Source organism: Petaurus breviceps, unplaced genomic scaffold (assembly GCF_028583685.1).
Source record: "Petaurus breviceps papuanus isolate PSGF00001 unplaced genomic scaffold, PetGlider_PUasm1.0 523, whole genome shotgun sequence".
Lineage (NCBI taxonomy): Eukaryota > Metazoa > Chordata > Mammalia > Diprotodontia > Petauridae > Petaurus > Petaurus breviceps.
This window is the reverse complement of record NW_027186356.1, coordinates 2,252,741-2,272,930: the sequence shown is the minus strand read 5'-3', so window position 1 is coordinate 2,272,930 and position 20,190 is coordinate 2,252,741. Positions and strand designations below refer to the sequence as shown.

Here is a 20,190-nt window from a genome sequence, read left to right as displayed (position 1 = left end):
AATGTCAGAGCTGGAAGGGAACTTAGAACAGAGAATGTCAGAGCTGGGAGGGCCCTTAGAACACAGGATGTCAGAGCTGGGAGGGCCTTTAGAACACAGAGTGTCAGAGCTGGAAGAGTCCTTAGAACAGAGAATGTCAGAGCTGGGAGGGCCCTTAGAACACAGGATGTCAGAGCTAAAAGGGATCTAAGAGACCATCTGGCCCAAACCTCACCACACTTTAAAGACGGGGAATCTTAGAGACCATTTAACAAGTTATGATTGGGTTTATATTTAGAACACAGGTCTCCTGAATCCCAAGCAATCCCTGACTCTAAATAAACTCTTCCATTTGACTCAGTGTCTGCTCAGTCCCAGGTCAGCTTCTCTGTTGGCCCCACCTCCTACTCCTGATCGGTCAGTTCACGGAATGCAAAGTAACTCAAGCAGTCGCCTCAGTTTCCCAGCCCTGGCAGAACATACCCAGAGATATGTATTACAAAGCCAAATGAAAATGGTTTGGGATTATCTGTTCCTTCAAATGAACCTCTGGTTCAGGGCTTCTCCTCCAGACTAACTCATAATGATGGGGACATTCAAGAGTTGACCATGTTACATAATCCCACAGTTCTGGTCCCATCGTTTCCATGTATGCTCCTGGGCAGATGCCCAGCATGTGAATCTGCCAAGAATGATTCATCACAGCTGGGGATGAGGACAGGGGCACATGTGTTTATACTAGGGTACCTGTGGATGTTTCTAGAGTCTGTAGTTACAAGAGAGGGGGTGTCCAGTTGTACATAAAAACATCATAGATCCAGTATAGGGCATGTATGTATAGCCCCAAATCTTCAAGTTTAACCTTGTCTGCAGAGAATCTACAGAGTTTAACTAAGGGTCACATAGCCAGGAAGGATCCAGCCTGGGCCCCACCTGCAGATCTGGGTGGAATAAACCTGATTATCAGACAAAGTGTAGTCAATTGTGAAGGGTGGGGCAGGTCACTCATATCAAGTTAAATGGGCCCAATTTATTTGATTTTTTTGTGTGTGTGGTGACAGAAAAAACTAGGGGCAGCATTGGGATAGGCTAGGATCAAGAAACCTGGGTACAAGCCCTCTCCTGGCACAAATAGACTAAGTTACCCTGGGCAGGTCTTTAAGATTGTAAACTGAAGAACAGTGAAAACTGTTCTGCCTCTGGGGAAGAAGTTTTCACACCAGAAATTCCCTACACTGATAAAAATCCCATGACTGGAATTCCTCCTCCTCCTTGGTACAAAAAAGAAGGGAATAGGTCCTTTCTATTCCACCTTTGGGAAAGGTCTAAACAGGTTCCTAGTGAGAAGGAACCCCCAAATCCAATCGTAATTGGGGGAACCTTTCTGATTGGTTGAGAGTGAACCTGGGATTATAGAACCAATGAATTCAATCTAGAAAACCCAGGAGGCCAATCTCCAAATCAGTAATAGGGAGATCTGAAGCCAAACTCTAGGCCTGGAGAGAATCAGGAATTAAATTGGGACTAAGGAATTTTAATTAAGGATCTGGTCGGAAACTTTAGGCACTATGTAGCCCAGGCCTGGGAAGTTTTCTTTTAGGCCAATTAGATTGGGGGCAGTAGGGCCTAAGGAGCTGAGGAGACTCAGGTAGAAGTTCAGGGGCCTGGGCCTTCCAGCCTCAGGTTGGGGACAAAAGATCAGGGAAGATTTTGAAAGTTTGAAGAGCTGAAAGCAAAGGTGGATGGGCTCCAGTGGGAGCCAGTGTCCCTGGAAGCTGACCCACATCACAGGCACATGGCACACCTATGTACCTGGGCAGGTTACTTAGCTGCAGATCTGGGCCAGAGCTATGTTTACATTCCTGGGTCTGTGGGCTGCTGCCCAGATACACGTGTGTGAGTAACCTGGTCAGGTGCCAGTAGGTGTGTGCCTGCCACCTATGGAATCTTTCTGAAGGAGCTATCCAGGGATGCTTCATCTGTTTTGCATGACAGTTCAGTGTTGGGGTACAGAGACACCCCCCAAAACACACATACATAGTGTCTGTGGCACCAGGAGTGGTGACAGACTATCCTGAAATCTTCCCATCTAACTACCCAATGCTCCCCAATTCTGGGGCCAGGGGAAGAACTCGGGGCTCATCCTGGGGCCATTATCTTAGTCATTATCTGGGTCTAGGTCCAAGTTTAGGGTCAGAGACTCAGTAGTCTGGGTTTAGGGGGTTGTTTTTATGTCAGAGGCAATCTAGGGCTTGGGGCTGAGTTTGGGTTTGGACTCCTGGGATTCATTTGGGGTCAAGAAACAGAGGGAAGAGATCACTGTGTAAGGAAGGCTTTAACTGGTGACCTTGGCCTCATTAGACCCCAGTTCTGTTGGGTGAGTGGGGAAGGAGGAGTGAATGGGCCCAGCAAAGACAGGAGGGTCTGGGGTTCAAAGGCCTGAGGGAAGCCAGAGGCTACAGCAGCCTGGCCCAGAGGATGCACTCCTGAAAGGGCTTCCTCAGCCCTGCCTGCATCCCACCTGCCCTTAAGTGTTAACTGGCTTTGGAAGAAGGCCACCAAGATTGCCTGGTCCCCAGGCAGAGCTCCCCACTCCCCTTATCGAAGTCCCCTAAAGGCCCCTCACCTTGATCTGAGGTCACTGGGACTGCAGAGCAGGAGGGGACCCGGGACTCTGAGTAAGGGGACTCTAGGGCCCTTCTGCCAGTGTCCCACTAAGGGGGATGGGGCAGGAGCTGGCCCGAACATCTACGGGGCAGCGGGGACTGATGGGGAGGCTGGGGTGACCGCCCTGCACTGCCCCGCAGCGCCCGGGCCTCAGAATGCCCAGAGCCTCTCATGCCCCCATCCCACCCCACTGCAGCCTGCCTGCCCAGGGTGGGGGGGCGTCCGCAGCGCTGCAGTGCCCCGGGCCGCCGCGCCCCGCCCCTCCCCTCGCAGCCCCGGCCCCACGCTCCCGCCCCGCCCGGTCCGGTCCAGTCCGGTCCGTCCCGCGGCCGCCTTACCCAGGACTCCGGCCCCCGCCGCCGCCGCCGCCGCGGGCTCGCCCTCCGGGGGGGGCCGCTTGCCGCGCTCGCCCTCCGCCGTGCCGCCGGCCCCGGGCCCGGCCGTGTCGGGCATGGTGGCGGCGGGCGGTCCGGAGAGGGAGGGCTTAGGGGCCGCGGGGGGCGCAGCCCAGCCGGGGCGGCCGCAGGGGCATGGGGCCGGAGCCGCCGCCGGGGCTAGCGGAAGACAAAGGAAGGAGCTGCCGCTGCTGGAGCCGCTGGAGCCGCCGCCGCCGCCGCCGCCAGAGCCGCGCGATCCTAGGGGGGGGCCGGTCCCCGCCCCAGCGCCCAGCCGGCCGCGCCCCCCGCCGATGATTGGTCGCCTCTGTCAGGCCTGGGCGGGGGCTGAGTGGGCCAGCCCCGGAGCTGTGGAGGAACCCGGTACCCCGATCACCCCAGCACCCCCAAACCTGACCAGCCCACCACGACTGGAGTGGCCTCAGTGCCCTGGGGAGTGAATTCAAGCTCGGCCTGTTTTGGGGACCTGGCTGGGCCCTGCAGAGGCCAGGGTCAGTGTGGCCATAATCCGCTGACCCGGGTGTGGACCGAGGGTGTGTTCAGCCTCTCCGCTTTTGGGGAAACGGGGCCCTTCCCCCCATTGGGTCGGGGGGAGGGGAACTTGCCTGGACCCATCTAAAGGGCCGTGTGTGTGTGTGTCTGGGTTGAAAGATGGATAAATATCCGCCTAACATACATAGTAGATTTTCACTGACTTGGAAGCAGAGGGTTGGACCAAATGCCCTCCTGGGATCCAATCCCACCCTTGGGTTCTGATGATCTTCTTCTGTCAGGTAAGGCGGTTCCTACTAGCCAGAGAGAATGGTGAAGAGAGTGGGGTGAGACAGACAGATGAACAGACAGATGAGCAGACTGGCAGATAGTCAGGGAGAGAGATGGACAGGTAGATTGTAAGACAGACAGAAGAATGGGAAGCAAGGAGAAGGATGGGAGGGCAGAGAGACAGACAGACGTGTGGATAAGAGACGGGAGACAGATGGACTGGCAGGCAGGAATCCCGAGAGGCAGACAGAGGGATAGTAGACAGGTGGGCAGGGAGCCAGCCAGGGTAGATGAGCCAGGCTTAGCATGTCTTTGCTGTCTCTTCTCTCCCCCTGCCCCCCAACACCACCCTTACAATCTGACTCTCTTCATTCCACTGAAACTTCTCTCCCCAAACATACTAACGATCTCTTAGTTGCTGAATCCAATGCCCTTTTCTCCATCTCCTATCTTCTTGATTCCTGCAACATTTGACACTGTTGATCATTCTCTCCTCTTTGATACTCTCTTCTCTCTAGGTTTTTGGGATACCAACCCTTTCTGGTCCTCCTCCTACCTCTCTGACCACTCCTTATTCCCTTTGCTGGATCTTCCACCTTCCACCTTCTAATCTTAGGTGTCCTTCGGGTATCTGTTCTGGGCCCTCTTCTCCTTCAATAGCACCTCACTTGGTGAGTTCATCAGCTCCCATTGATTTAATGACCATCTCTACGCTGATGATTCTCCAACTTACCTATCCTGCCCCAATCTCTCTGCTGACCTCCAATCTCACATCTCTAACTGCCTTTCAGACATCTCAAACTAGATTAACAGTAGACATCTTAAACTCAATGTATCCAAAATGGAACTTAATATTTTTCTTCTTAACCCTCCCCCCACCCCATCCTCCCTATTACCAAAAAGAGCATCATCTTCCTAGGTCCTCAGGCTCAAAACCTAGACTCTTCACTATCCTCAACATCTTGGGCTCCGCTGTCTCTCACCCTCCATGGCCAAGCTATTGCCCAAAATGGTCAATTTCACCTTTATGGCATCTCTCCCATACACCCTCTTCTCTCCTCTGACATTACCACCCCTCTACTTCAGACCCTCATCACCTCATTCCCCGATCATTGCAATAGCTGCTCGTGGGTCTGCCTGCCTCAAATCTTTCCCCACTCCATTCCATCTTCCATCCAACCACTAAAGACATTTTCCTAAAGCTCAGGTCCAACCATGTGCTCCTCTACTCAATAAACTCCACTGACTTATTTTTCCCTCCACGATAAGATTAAGATAAGAATGCTCTGTTTGGTGTTCAAAGTCCTTCATAGCCTAGTGACCCCCTACCTTTCCAGTCTTCTAATACCTTACTTCCAGATACATACTCTTTGATCCAGTGACACTGGCCTCCTGGTTCCATCTTTCAGTTCACTGCATTCTGTCTGGGGTGGTGGGTGTCCCCCTTGCCTGGAAGACTCTTCCTCCTCTGCTCCAGCTACTGGCCTTCCTGGCTTCCTTTAAATTCCAACTAAAATGCCACCTTCTACAAGGAAGCCTTCCCCAACCCCTTTTAATTCCTGTGCCTTTCTTCTGTTATTTCTTGCCTATCCACTCTACAAGTTGTTTTGTATATATTTGTTTACTTGTTGTCTTCCCCCATTAGATTGTAAGCTCCTTGAGGGCAAGAACTGTCTTTTGCCTCTTTTGTATCCCCAGCGCTTATCGAAGTACCTGGCACATAGTAGATACTTGATAAAGTGTTGATTGATTGATTGATATTGATTAAGACCTTGTCCCAGGACAAGCTAAATTACTAAATAACTGTTGGGAGAGATTCTTGGGAGTCCGAATGCACTGAAGGAAAGGGTTGGGAAGACAGGGGGCTAGGATTATCAGGGTGTTTTGGACTAATGGAATGATGGTGACATTGGATTCTGTTGTCTTTGTGTCTCACTGAAGGGAAGGTGTGTATCCATCCTGCAAGAATGTGATCAGCATAAAGTGGTGCTCAGGGTAGCATAGGGCTAGGGGCATGAAGAGCATGTTCAGGCAGGGAAGAAAGTGCCTCACCCCATTTCCCCTAGACTGTCCATGTGACTAGTTTCACCCACTCCACCTATCAGCAAAATGTCTTGTCCACCTCTGGGACTAGAACACTCTAGGAAATCATTCAAGCACTGATATAGTCAAAGGGGGCTGCCAATGGTGACCAAGAAGCACAGAAAGCCTTTTTTGAGCTTCCAGTTCTGTGTGTATATCTCATATTCCCTTTTTGGTCTGCTCTTAAGCACAAGAGCTGGGGCTCCACTGAGGGACCTAGCAAGACAGAGGGGTTGATAATGTTCTTTGAATGAATGTATCTCATTGTGCCTTGAAGCAACCTTGGACTAGTCTGACCACTGAGCAATCGGGACTGATATCTGGGCTCCTTGGACTGAGTATGTTATTAAAGAATATTATATATACATAATATTAAGGAATCTGGATTTTCTGGGACTTGGGCTGGGTTGGTCTAGGTAGGACCTGGTGTCTCCTGTTCTGTGGGCTGGACTAGTCTAGGATTTAAATTCTAATCTGGACTGATATCTGGGCTCCTTGGACTGAGCATGTTGTTACATTAAGAAATATGGATTTTCTGGGATTTGGGCTGAGTAGGTTTAAGTATGACCTGGTGTCCCCTGGTCTGTGGGCTGGACTAGTCTAGTATCTAAGTTCTAATTTGATCTGGTCTGGGCTCCCTAGGCTCTGGGTTGCCCATGTACCCATTCCTTCTTTCATCTCCTGCCCTGTGTTCTACCTGCTGTCAAACAGAAGCCCTTCTTCTTCCCTTTTTCATCCTCTTGCTTTTCTTCTCCCAGCCCTCCAAACTCTCATTTCTGGAGCCCTGGGGTTCAAAATCTGGAGATCCCAAAGCTCCAGGCTAGGGAGTTGGGAATGGAAGGGTGACAGGAGGGGAGCCTGGGCTCACGTTAGATTTCAGGAAAGTCTTCCTTCCCTCCCTAGCCAGGACTGCAACTGCCACAGCCCAGACATTACAAAAAGGTTCAGAATCCCCCTCTGTGTACCTCAACCCTATGACAATCCCTGACCCCAGAAGTCAATTCTCTGGTTCCTGGACTGACCGACTTGGGAGCTGTTTGGGAGGGTTAAATTCCCTAATTTCAACACTACACTCCCACCCCCGACTCAAACACTCCTCTTTTGTTAACTTCCTTCCCCTCAGGAGATCTCATTTCACCAAAAGTCTTCTCCCCAGTGGCTAGGATTTGGGGGAAAGACTCCCTACTTGCCCCTTACTTCATCACTTAAAATTCTGATATCTTTTGTTTTTACATAAAGGGCATATTATGGTATTACAGTGTACCCCTACCCACCAAAAAATAGTTTAGCAAAATCAGTAGACAGAGATCTGGTTTGACAAGGGAAGGAAAGGAACAAACATTTATTAAACACCTACTGTGTTCCAGGCACTGTGATTTACAAATATCTCATTTCATAGAGTATACGATAAGCCCACACCCACAGTCCACCTTTCTATCCAGAAGAGGGAGAAGAATTTGGTCATCTGTTCTCTGAGACCAAGATTGGTCATTACAATTAAACGGATTCCTGGATGTGTTGATGTTATTTTTGTCCATATCACTGCATCATACAAGTCTTCCTGCATTCCTTTGGATTCCAGTCATCATTCCATACTGCACAATAATATTCCTTTACATTTATATGTCACAATTAGTTCATTCCTTCTCCAATTGCTAGATGCTGCTTTTGCTTCAAGCAAGTTTCCCCACTTTGATTGTGACTCTCCCCTAATCCCAACCCCCAGGTCTAGAGCCGGGAGGAGGCTTTTAGCAGGTATCATTTCTACTCAGGCAGGTTCCGCCCCATCTCTTCCTCCACCCCCGCCCCTCACTACAAGGGATGATTTGATGAGGGTGGTGTAGGTGAACTGAGAGCCCAGGTTAGAGCACCAAATAATGAGCCTAGGTCAGATGTTCCAGTTCCAGGGAGGATTCTCCTGATCCTGATCGCAGAATGAGCTCCTGCCTCCAACCTCTGTCTTTAAACACTTTTCATTACCTTTCTATCTTTCCAGTCTGGTTACCTCCTACTTCCCTCGTACGGTCCTCCGGTGCCGTTGGCCACCTTGCCATTCCTCCTCCAGGACCCTTCCTCCAAGTCTCCAAGCATTTTCACTGGCTATGCCCCACACCTGGAATGCCCTTCCTCCTCTTGCCCACCCTCCTTCCCTGATTCCTTCTGCAAGAAGCCTTTCCCGGTTCCCCTTAATGATAGAGCCTTCCCTCCGTTTGCATGTTATCTCCCCCATCAGACAGCTCCTGGAGCTCTGGGAACATCTTTCGCCTTTCTTTGTGTCCCCAGTGCTTGGCACTGAGCCTGACACAGTAGGCGCTTAACAACTTGGTCCCAGACTGACGCCTATTCCCGTAGTGAGTCCTTGACCTCAAGACTGAGGTCTGATTCCTGGCCCCAGACTTGGCCGCCCTTCCCCCCCCATCACTCCCAGCCCCAGCGCAGAGCCCTGATCTCCTCCTCAGATCCCGGGGTGAGCCGAGGCTAAGAAGCGCTTAGTGAATTCGTATTCAATTTAACATTCACCATCACTCAGCATCTTTCCTATGGACGTCAATGCAAACTGGCTGGAACGTTCACATCGCTACATGAATATTTATGTCAGTCCACGCGAGACTGTGGTGGCAATACGTATTGATATTCATCATCACCACATCAATATTTATTATCTTCATATGAATATTCATCATATTAGTCCTCCCTGTGGCCCCGCTCTGGGAGAACTAAAGCGCGGTTGCGCTCCTTGCTTCCCGCCCCAGGGGGCCCTCACGTGGCAGACATCAGCACAGCACGTCCTCGTCTCAACCAATCATGAAAAGGTACTGCTGAGTCTAGCGCGGGGCTTATACGAGGATGACCAATCAAATTTCATTGAGGGCGGGACCGTTCCCCCTGCCTTGGCTATGCCTACATTGGCGGCCCAACCACACCTCAATGTGAGTGGTTTCTGGTTGGGGATGGGGGATGGGGATCGGATCACTGAGAAGTTAGTCAATAACATCTTGCGGTTGGAGGGAGGGACTTCTATGACATAGACTAATCACACCTCAAGGAAGGCAATTTTTTAGGGATAATAGCCAACCAAGCATCAGAAAGGGCGGTGCCATCGAGATAAACCAATGAAGTCTCAAGGGAGGGCGGAGTCTCCTGGATGCCAACCAATGGAGCTAGGGAGGAGGGGCTCTCTCGAAAAGCCACAGCGGAGTGATCCGGGGCTTGCGGGAGGAGCCAGGCCGGGGCGTCGGGGTTGGGGGTCTTGTGGCTCTGGATCCAGGAGGGGGCGCTCTGATCGCCCCGGCCCTACCTCCTTCCCGCGCCATGTGGCGGCGCCTAGGAACCCTAGTGTCCAGGCCAGCTCAGAATACCCGTCTGTGCACCAGGTGCGTTCCAGTCCAGGGTGGCGGTCGTAGTGTCCAGTTCTGAAGCCGGGGGGTTAACTACGGGGCGGGGCAAAGATCAAACCGCGAATCTGGGAGACACGTGGGTTCGAGTCCAGCGGCTGCTGCCTTGACAGCCTGCGTGCTCCTGGGCTAGTGGCTGCCCCATCTGGACGTCAGTTTTCTTTAAAACTTCAAGCGGCATTTATTGAGCGCCTACTTTGTGCCAAGGTCGGTTGTAAAGACTAAGATGCAAACCGCCCAAAAGGTCGGTCCGAGCCCTAAAGGTTTAAGTTTACATTTTAAACTGGGAGGACGGGACAAATCAGTATAATACTAGGGAGCTGACCTTGTAGTGCGGGGACAGGTTTTGGAGTCTGACCCCTGCGTGACCTTTGGCCAGGGACTTAACCACCCCGGGCCTCAGTTTCCTGATCTGTAAAAATGAGGGGGGCGGGGTGGACACTTCGGACTGTGAGTCACACCCTTCCAGAGATCTTCGAAGATTGTCTTGGGAGAGCTCTGCAATCAGGGAAGGCTCCAGGTAGCGGGGGGCACACGAGCTGGAGGCCCCAGCTGGAGGGAGGGCATTGCAGGCATGCCCCGAGGCTGTCTGGGCTGGAATTTCCAGGAGGTGGAATGTGGTTCCACCAACTGCTGATGGTCTGAGCTGGCAGGAATGTGCAGTATGTATGTGCAGGGGAGTACAGGAATGAAGGAGGTGGGTGGAGGGCCGGGCTAGAGGATATCCCTCATTCTCCGTCCAGGACAGGGGTCCTGGACCCCTCGGCTCCTCCCTTAAAGCCTGGGGTCCCCTCCTTACAATCAGGTTTTTAAATGGATTAAATAAGATACAAAGGGAAATGGTTATATTGAAATAGTTATATTCTAAATATCTTTTTTTAAAGTTCACAGACCCCAAGTTAAGAACCTCTGGACTTAGACTGAATAGTCACTATATGGAAAAGTCACTAGGAAGTCGGGAAGGTGTGAAACTGATCAGCTCTGTGCCCCCAGGGATTGCACTGATAGGTGGCAAGCATTTATTAAGGTGCTGCTGTGGGCCAGGGCTAGGTAGGTGGTACAGTGAGAGGATAGATGGCTGGGCCTGGAGTCAGGAAGACGTGTCTTCAAATCTGGCCCCAGACACTTCCTAGCTGTGTGATCCTGGGTGAGTCACTTAACCCTGTTTGCCTCAGTTTCCTCATCTGTCAAATGATCTGGAGAAAGAAATGGCAAACTGCTCCAGTATCTGTCAGGCAGAACTACGTTCCCTAATGTTATTGTTATCTTATTTGGTTCTCACAACAGCCCTGTGCAGCAGGTGCTGTTATCCCCATTTTACAGATGATCTTGAGGATAAGAAAGGTTATGTTCATCAGGCTCACCCTGGGAGTATCTCCTTGTGGAGTCTTCCTGACTCCAAGCCCATCCCTGACCCACTCTGCCACCTTGAGGCCTAATCCTAGAAGCACAGAATTTGAGAGTGGGAAAGTTCTTCAGCAGCCATCTAGTAAATCAAGTCAACAAGCATTTATTAAGTGCCTACTGTGTGTCAGGGGCACCTGGGTGGCACAGTGGATAGAGCACTGGGCTTGGAATCAGGAAAATTCAAATCTGGCCTCAGGCACTTACTAGCAGTGTGACCCTGGGCAAGTCACTTCCCCCTGTTTGCCTCAGTTTCCTCATCTGCAAAATGAGCTAAAGAAGGAAATGACAGACTACTCTAATACCTCTGCCAAGAAAACCCCAAATGGGGTCACAAAAGAGTTGGATATCACAGAAAACAACTGAACAACAGCATCATCAGACCTGATGGATTGGAGTAGGGAAAGCCTTGTGGCAGGCAGACCTACCAGCAGCTATTGCAGTGATCCAGGTGTTAGGTAATGAGGGTCTACATCAGAGGATGTCAGTGTCAGAGGAGAGAAGGGAGTGTATTCAAGAGATGTCACAAGGGGCAGCTAGGTGACGAAGCCCATAGAGCACTAGCCCTGGAGTCAGGAAGACCTAAGTTCAAATCCAGCCTCCTACACTTGCTAGCTGTGTGACCTTGGGCAAGTCACTTAACCCCAATTGTCGACCCCCCCCCCCACCACCAAAGAAAAGCTAATACAAAGGTGAAATTGATAGGCCTTGGCAACATGGGGTGGGGGATGAAAGATGGTGAAGAGTCCAGGCTGACTCCTAGATTGGGAGCAGGGGTAGTTGGAAGAATGATGGTGTTCTCAGCACTAGCAGGGAAGTAGGAAGAGGGAAAGGCCTGGGAGGAAAGAGAATGAGTCCAATTTTGGACGTGTTGAGTTTGAAATGCCTATAATTCAAGACTTCTGAGAGGCACCTAATCCAACATCCTCATTTTACAGACAAGGAAACTGAGGCCCAAAGTGACTCTAATGTCCTCAGGCTAGCAGACTAGGTCACTACTCTGACCTAAACCTCCCCACTCCAGATTCAGTTCTCTTTCCACCAGACCTGAGGTGTGTCAGACATATCACCCCTCAGGCATCTGCAGCCCATAGCACTCCCGAGTGTGATCCTAGATCAGGTTAAAATGTAATTGAGAAATATTTGTGAAAGTAAATAAAAACACAGTAAGACATAGGTAACATTTACATGTGGTTTTCTAAATCAGTAAGTGGCCTACAAGGATCCTTCTGTGAAGTTTAGTGGTCCTCATTTCTATTTGGCCAGACCATCCTCCCCCTGAGCCCACCCTCCTCCTGCCAGCACCCCCCCTGACTGCTCTCCTCTCCCCTCCCCACCCAGCCTGCCAAAGCACTGTTCAGGCAGACCCATCTCTGGGGGCCGAGCCACTATCTTCGCCCTGTCTTCTGGCCAGGGCAAGTGTGGTGTGGCAGTCATTCGAACCAGCGGTCCAGCCAGTGGCCCCGCCCTCCTGGGACTCACAACCTTGCGGACCCTTCCACAGCCTCGGGTTGCAACGCTCCGCCTACTACAGGACCCTGGCTCCTCTGAACTTTTGGACAGGGGCCTGATTCTTTGGTTCCCAGGTGAGTCGAGAGGGACAGGGGTGGGACCCTTCCCTATCAGTCCTTCTGTTTCCCTAACCTTTTGAGACTAGGTTGGAATTTTCTAACATTCCTCATTAGCCATGATTCTAAAACGAAGTTCACAGTTTTAGGAGCCTGTTGTTCTAAGAGTCTGTTGTACCAAGAGACCAGCTCTCTGTGGTTCTGAGCCTCAAGGAGTGCACAGTTCTAAGAGCCGTGGAGTCTGTGCTTCCAGGCCTTTGTGGCTGAGAGCCCAGGAGTCTGGGCCTGTGGTTTTTAGGGTTGCTGTTGCTGAGAGACCGTCCCCTGTTTCTATGATTCTCACTTGTTGGCTTTTCCCTCCCCTTTTCCCCACCCAATGGGAGTTGGTACTTGAAGTATCTTCAGAAGTTTCCAGCCCCCCTTTCAGGAGAGTGAAGACTAAAGGTAGGATGCAGTCAGGGCTTGGATAATTGCAAGGGGGTTGGTGGAAGGAGGATTTTCCTTCCTCCATCCCAGAGTCAACATGCTAAATCCGGTCTCCCTCATTTCATCTGTGTGGTCATGTACCTTGCTTGGGTGTTGCCAACCTTGCTTAGGGAAGGATCCCCTCACAGCACTGGCGTCTTCCTTGCCTCCTTTCCAGGACCCCACAGCTTTACTGGAGAGGACTGTGCTGAGTTCCACGTCCATGGTGGACCAGCTGTTGTGAGTGCTGTGCTGGGAGCACTGGGTGAGTTTCTCCTCTTTCTTGGGGCTCCCCAGGGACTCCCTTGGGGGTTCATCAGACTCTGAGCAGATGTTCCCTGGCAGGTAGGCAGCATACCAGGCCTTCGACCGGCAGAGGCTGGAGAGTTCACCAAGCGGGCCTTCCAGAATGGGAAATTGAGCCTGACTGAGGTGGAGGGGCTGGGGGACCTGATCCACGCTGAGACAGAGGCCCAGCGGCGCCAGGCCCTGAGGCAGCTCCAGGGGGAGCTGGGACAGCTCTGCCACGGCTGGGGAGACACACTAACTACGGCAAGTCAGATTGTGGGCCTGCCTGGCCCCCACCCCTGCTTTCCCTTTGTTTTCCTTTCCCAGGTCCTTTCTGTCCTCATCCCTCCTTTCTCATTCTTGCTCTCTCCTCTCCCCTTTTGTTCCCTCATTCTTCTCTTCCCTCTCCCTTCTTCCCCTTGTCCCCTTCCATTGTGGGTCTAAGACATGAATCTGTGGATTTAAGAATTGTTTGGTTCTAAGAGTCTGGGGTGCACAGTTCTAAGTGTGTGGCCAGGGGTCTGGGGGCTCTGCAACCTGAGCTTCCCTGACCTATGACCTTGCCCAGACTGCTTTGGTGACTTGAGTGGGCTGGCCTCTCTTTTGGAACACCCTCAAGGGAGGAGTTTCAGTTCCCCCTCCCTATTTCACAGGCCCTGGCCCACCTGGAGGCCTACATTGATTTCAGCGAGGATGACAATATTGAAGAAGGCGTGTTGGAGTGGGGTGAGGCCCCTGTTCATTCTCCCCTTCCCAAACCTCCAGGTGTCAGCTGCCAGCCCTGACCCTGTCCAGACACCCTTGGCCACACTCACCCATGGTCCTCCTTCCCCACCTGCTCAGCCCCTGCCCTCCCTGGCCAGCCCAGTCCCTTTCATTTGGCTGAAGCTTTTGTGGCTCTCATTCGTGTCCCTGCAGTGGACAGGACTGTGCAGGAGCTCCGGGGAGCACTCCTGGCCCACCTGCAAGATGCCCGTCGGGGACAGCGCCTCCGCTCAGGGGCACATGTGGTCATTGCTGGCCCAGCCAATGCAGGCAAGAGCAGTCTCATCAACCTGCTGAGTGAGTGGGAGGAAGGAGTCCCATGGGGGGTGGGCATACGCTTTTGGGGGGTGAGCCCTGGAAGGAGGATGGGGAAGTTTGGAGAGGAAGGGAATAAGCATTGGCTGCACTGTGCCCGCACTATGCTAAGCTCTTTCTAAACATGTCATTTGATCCTCACCACAATCTTGGGAGGTTAACCCCATTTTATAGACAGAGAAACTGAGGCAGACATCAGTTAAGTGACCTTCCCAGAGTCACACTGTTAGTAACTACTGCAGCTAGATGTGAACTCGGGTCTTTCCAACTCCTGGCCCAACATTCTATCCATTGTGCACCAACTTCCCTCCTCTTAGAGCAGGGAAGGGGAGATTCCCCCTTCAGTGTAAGGAGGAAGATGTTTAGGGAGAAATAGAGATGTGGGGGGCAGGAGGGGGAGATGTTTGAGGAGAGACTCCTGGGAAAAGGAGAGGTGCTTTGGGAGGAACATTCCCAGATGACGGATCCAGAGCTGGAAGAGACGTCAGAGAGCCCCAGATGTCCAGACTGGCCTAGGGCGGTGAAGTGACTCACCCAAAGTCACAGAGACAGTGAAGAGTCAGAGGCAGGATGGGAACCCAGGTCATCAGGATCTTTCCTCTCTACCACTATGCCGGAGCTGTTTTCTACACACTGGGAGGGATGCCTTGAGAGGGCAGACCTGGAGGGGGATGGAGAGCACTGGCCCTGTGCTCTCTTCTGGTGCCAGCTTCCCTGTGGTGCCACCAGGGGTCAGCAGTGGCTTGGACCAGCTGGGTTCTGTTGAGATGGGGACTTGGGCTCTGGGCCTGGGAAGGGGAGGGGACCTGAGCCACAAGGCTCCTAGGCACTGACGCACTCACTCGTTCCCCCGAGGTCGGAGGCCTGTGGCCATTGTGTCACCCGAGCCAGGCACCACCAGGGACGTGGTGGAGTCGGCCGTGGACATCGGGGGCTTCCCAGCCCTCCTAAGTGACACGGCAGGGATCCGGGATAGCCAGGACCTGGTGGAACAGGAGGGTGTCCGGCGGGCCCATGACAGGTGAGGGCCCAGGGGACATGTGGGCCCCCCTATCCCCAGCAGGGCCAGGGGAAGCATGGGCCAGCCCGACTTGGGGGCAGGCCAGGTCCTAGTCTCAGGGGCAGGAGTTGCTATCCTGCCCTTGGATGGGAGTGGCAGGGGCTCTGAGTACATTCTCTAGGCTCCTGGAAGGCAGGAGCTTTTCCTTCTCAGGCCATTTTCCTGTTAAATGTTTTCCTTCTTTCTGAGCTTGTGCTCCAGACTGGCCATCCCCGGGCCTTAGGGGGCCTGGGAGGGGCTGAGCTTGGACTCCTGGGGCGGTGGGGTGGGGGGTCCCTGAGGGTCTAAGGGATGAAGACTTGGGAGGGCCTCCATGGGCCTCTGTTAACTTCTCCAAAATAACATCTTTCATTTCTTTCTTATCTAAGAGTTTAATCCCATTGTTAGGAATTCATTCGTAAGTGTGCCTGAAGATTTATAGGATTCTGCTCCTAAAAGGGTGGGGTGATGATCTAGTTCCCCTTGGCCAGCTGGTCACCTTCCCCTTACACTCAGGAAGCCTCTGTGACCTGAGCAATGCCCAGGGTCTTTCTCTCCATTTTATAGACTGGAGACTGAGGTTCAGAGAGGGAAATGCTCCACTCCAGCTGCTCAGCAGCAGGGCTGGGGCTAGAACCCAGCTCTCCTGACTCCGGTCCCCAAGACCCCTCTGCCTCAGGCTCCTCCTGTTTCCATCCTGTCCCCACAGGCTGGCTCAGGCCGACATCGTGCTGGCCTTGCTAGATGCCACAGACTTGGCCTCAGCCTCTAGCCGTCACTTCCTGGAGACAGTGGTGACTCCTGGGGGACCCTCCACCCCCTGCTGCCGCATCCTGCTGGTACTTAACAAGGCTGACCTGCTGCCAAAGGGGATGCAGCCTGGGGGGCCTGCCCTGCCCCCCCATCTCCTGCTGTCCTGCAAGACAGAGGCCGGCCTGGAGGCTGTGTTGGCCTCCTTAAAGAGGGAGCTGGCTGCTGTGTGAGGACCGCCCCACTTGTTGTTTTGTCTTACCCTCTCACTTCTCAGCTATTTGACCTCTGCCAACTGATTGACCTCTGACCCTCGATCCTTCTGACCAAGCTCCCCTTCTCTCTGTCTCCCTCTTCCTGACCGTGTGAACCCCTAGTTTTGACCAGTTTCTCTCCTCAAAGACTCTTAACCTCTGACTCCCCCTCCTCCAGTTGACCATCTTTGGGCTTTCAGGCTTGTTTCCTCTCATCTCGAGAGACCTGGGGGGACTGAGGGCTGGGGTTCACCCTTCCCAAGGTAGCCATTATTCCTGGATGTCTCTGGGAGGCAGGGATCAGAAGCTGGGGGCGCTGGTGGGCTTGGTTCTTCCCCCAGTCACAGTCATCCCTTTCAGATGCGGTGATCCGGCTGTTGGGCCTCCACTCCTGACCCGGGCCCGCCACCGCCACCACCTCCAGAGCTGCTGTGAGGCCCTGGGTCGTTATGAGCAAAGCAAGGTCCGGGACCTGGCACTGGCTGCTGAGGAGCTGAGGGCGGCTCGGAGGCACCTGGGCCACCTCACTGGGCAAGCTGGGGCTGATGAGATCCTCGAGGTCATCTTCCGGGACTTCTGCATTGGCAAGTGAGGCCTGAAGGACTGACTGCATATAGGCTCCAGGGCCAGGCAGGTACAGGCCGGGGTCACATCAGGGCCACAGGGTGGCCAAGAAGGATTCTTCGGCGTGACTGGTGTGACCCAGGAGCTCTGGGGCTGTTGAAGAAGTTTGTGGACAGCCACTCTGCCCACCTTGGCCCTGTCACTGTCTCTAACATACCTTCCCTCCTAATCTGGGGCCTGGGCCTCTCCCCTGGAAGACCAAGCCATTAGGCTCCCACCTCCATTATCCTGGAAGAGGGAGGAGGTGGGATGTGGATTTCTATTGGAGACAGGCTCCTGGACAAGATTGAAGGAGGTGGGTCAGGCATTCCAGGCCTTTCCTGGGTGGGGAAAGGACACTGGTTGAAAATAAACAGGCTTTTTGAGAATAAATTTTATTGATATCTTAGGTCCTGTATCATCCACATATCCCAGTATATCTGTCCCCTAAGTCCTCCCAGAGCACCAGCCCTTATAATAATTAAAAAAAAAAAGTAGAGCTTGGTATTCCACTCTTGTGGCCCTCCCCTTCTGTGGGCCAACCTCTATCAGATAAAGAGCCCTGTGGGAAGGAGGGGCATGGAAAGGGAAGGGAACACAAAATCTTGGACCCCAGGGAGTCTCTGCTCTGTCTTCTGGCCCATTCTTTGTTCATTATTAAGGGTCCTTTTCCTGGACTAGGTGAGCTCATCTGGGGCCTGGCTTCCTGCTTTAGGGAGGAGAATGCTACTCCACCCCAGGACTTTTTCTCAAGCAGGGGGTCAGCCTTTTTGGTGTCCTGGACCCCTTCTCAGAATCATGTTGTTAAATGCATAAAATAAAGTGGGGAGGGTGGAGGGAGGAGAGAAGAGATTGCATTTATATAGCTCCTACTATGTACTCATGCTAAGTACTTTACAAACATCCCATTTGGTCTTCACAACAGCCCTGCAAGGTAGGTGCTGTTAGCCCTATTTTACAGTTGGGGAAACTGAGGCAGAAAGTAAAAGACTTGCCCAGGGTCACACAGCTAGTATCTGAGGCAGGATTTAAATATATAGAATTAATTTTTTAAAATGAATGTAAATAAATAAACTTTTAAAGAAATATAGGCTTACCAAGGAAACCAGTTCAATTGAAATACAGTCATTAAATTATTTTTTTTTAAAGCGTTCAAGGCATTCAAGTTGAGGACTCCTGGCTAGAATCAGAAAATGTGAATTGGAAGGGATGGCAAAAGGTCATTTCATCAAAATTGTATCTTAGCAGAATCCCTGTCTTTTTCATTTCTTTTTTTTTTGGTGAGGCAGTTGAGGTTAAGTGACTTGCCCAGGGTCACACACTAGTAAGTGTCAAGTGTCTGGTCAGAGGCCAGATTTGAACTCAGGTCCTCCTGACTTCAAGGCCGGTGCTCTTTCTACTGCAACACCCAACTGCCTTAAGCCCTCTCCTACAACACCCTTACTGTGTGCCAAGCCAGCCCTCTGAGAATGGCCATCAAGCCTCTGCTTGAAGGCGTGCAGGGAGGGGAAGGGCCCCAGTCTCCAGAAGGCGCCTTGACTACCTTGGATAGTTCCGATTTGGGACAGTCGTTATCTCCAGACACAGCCCGGCCCTGGGGCACGGCCAGCTAGTCTCCTTCCCAGGCCAGAGCTCCCTAACGCCTCCAGGAGCAAATACAAAGCTTAGCTTGGAGGGTCCTTGGGGACTCCACCCTCACACTTTTCCAGCCCTCGGAAACCTTTCCTTGGGGCGCAGAGTGTGCGCCCTGTCTTGTGGTGACGCCAGTGTCCTCTCTCTTCCTGGAGCAGCACGCCCCATTGCCTCTCCCTCCTCATCTCCATCTCTCTCAGTTTCCCGGCTTCCTTTATGCTGTGCTTTTGGAGGAAGCTTTTCCAATCCCCCTTAATCCTAGTTCCTTTCCCCTGTCCGTCATTTCCCACTTACCTTCTTTCGCTTGTTTGTACAGTTGTTCACATGTTAGAGCTCCCTGAGGGCAGGGCCTATCTTTTGCCTCTACCCACAGTGCTTTGCAGGAAGCCTGGCACATAGTAGGAACTTAATGAATGTTTACTGACTGACTTCCACATGATGGCCCTTTGGAGAGCTATGGTAGCTACCGTGCCTTCCCCTCCCTCTCTCCCTCCAGTCTTCTTCAGACTAAACATGCCCAGGCCTTCAGTCAGGCTTCATAGGGACATGCCCACCCCATCACACCAGCCCCTTGTGGGGCAGAGGGATTCCACACGTTCTGTTTGGACCCAAGAGAGCCAGACCAGCAGCAGTGACTAAGTCGTACAGAGGGAGGAACTGTCCTGAATGCAATGATCATTCAGGGGGTGATACAAAAACGGTGCTTCTGGCAGAAGCCACTTGAAGCCCGTTCCCCAGCTCTAAAATTCTGGGAAATGAGAAGTCATTACTGCTAATTAGAGGGGAGATCAGAAGGTCTATCGAGGAAAAGCTCCTTACAGGCAAACTAGGCCAACCCCCTCATTTTTAAAGAGGGAGAAAATGAGGCCCAGAGGAGTGCCTCAGACCTCAAACATAGTGAGTATCAAAGGCAGGATTTGAACCGAGGCTCCCTGACTCCAGGGCTAATGCTCTCTCTCTTGGACCACACTGGCCTCTGAAGAAGCAGCTGCTTAAAAAAAAGTAGGGCCATTCAGTACAAGGACAGAGACTTGAAGAACTCGCTGATCCCCAATCACTCCTCAGATGCCTTCCCAGTTGGGGGCAGGGAGCAAAATCTTTCCCCTGCCCAGTTACATTCCCCTAGGAAAAGTGTCTTCACTGAAGGCTGAATTTCCCACAAAGTGCAGAGGTAACTTTCTGTGCTCACAGATGACCTTGGGGGTGAAGGATGAACTCATGTTCACTTTCAGGGAGGTAGTGGGGAGGCCTCAGACACACTGGGTTCAGCCCAGGAGTCTCTTGTTCCTTTCTCAAGTTTTTGGGTCCCAGGGCTGAGGCCCCTCAGAGGAAATGGGCTGATTCTCTGGAAAGCAGCCCCTCCCCAGGAGCTCCCAGCTTCCTTTCCCCTTCAGCCTTCTCAAGCCTCTATGGTAAAGGGTGCCTGGGGCTCCTGCGGAGGGCTAGGTCAAAGGAGTTTGGCCAGCTTTCCGTTTTTTTCCAAGAATTCTGAGGCCCAGTCGGAAACTGCCCCTCCTTGTTATTTATAGAGGGGGTAGGAAATCCCCCAGCAGCACGGTGAGGCCCCTGCTATGGGCTCTGGGCCAGGGCAGAGGGTAGGGGTGGGGTCTGAGGACCAAGGAGGTCTCAGCAAGAAGTGTGTGTATGGGGAGAGGGGGGAAGGGGGGAGAGACGCTAACCACTTTTCCAAGCTTTGTTATAAGGGAAGATGATGTGGAGGGAACAAGAGAAGCCTATATTCAGAAACGAAGATGTTATAAAAACTTAAGGTATCAAAATTATAAAATTGAAAAACCTTTTAGAATTTTAAAAATTTAATTAAAAAAT

At 52.2% G+C, this 20,190-nt stretch overlaps 2 protein-coding genes across 3 annotated transcripts in view; one reads left to right on the top strand and one right to left on the bottom strand.

The window, feature by feature from the left end:
* Positions 1-3,100, bottom strand: part of ANO8 (anoctamin 8) — a 23,563-nt gene extending 20,463 nt beyond the window's left edge. Inside the window, exon 1 of the mRNA XM_069102054.1 lies at positions 2,985-3,100. Coding sequence (XP_068958155.1) covers positions 2,985-3,099 — 115 coding nt within the window. The 5' untranslated portion in view covers position 3,100. The remainder of the gene's footprint in view (positions 1-2,984) is intronic.
* Positions 3,101-9,070: 5,970 nt separating this feature from the next.
* On the top strand, positions 9,071-17,140 carry GTPBP3 (GTP binding protein 3, mitochondrial). 2 transcript variants are annotated; one of them, XM_069102052.1, is made up of 9 exons: positions 9,071-9,259; positions 12,026-12,270; positions 12,896-12,982; positions 13,067-13,269; positions 13,659-13,731; positions 13,924-14,067; positions 14,941-15,106; positions 15,834-16,103; positions 16,489-17,140. In XM_069102052.1, exons 1-9 carry the CDS (start codon positions 9,198-9,200, stop codon positions 16,718-16,720), a joined length of 1,482 nt encoding a protein of 493 aa, XP_068958153.1. In that variant the 5' UTR covers positions 9,071-9,197; the 3' UTR covers positions 16,721-17,140. The 2 variants fall into 2 exon arrangements, with proteins under 2 accessions (XP_068958153.1, XP_068958154.1); XM_069102053.1 differs by lacking the exon at positions 15,834-16,103.
* The last annotated feature ends 3,050 nt before the right edge of the window (positions 17,141-20,190 follow it).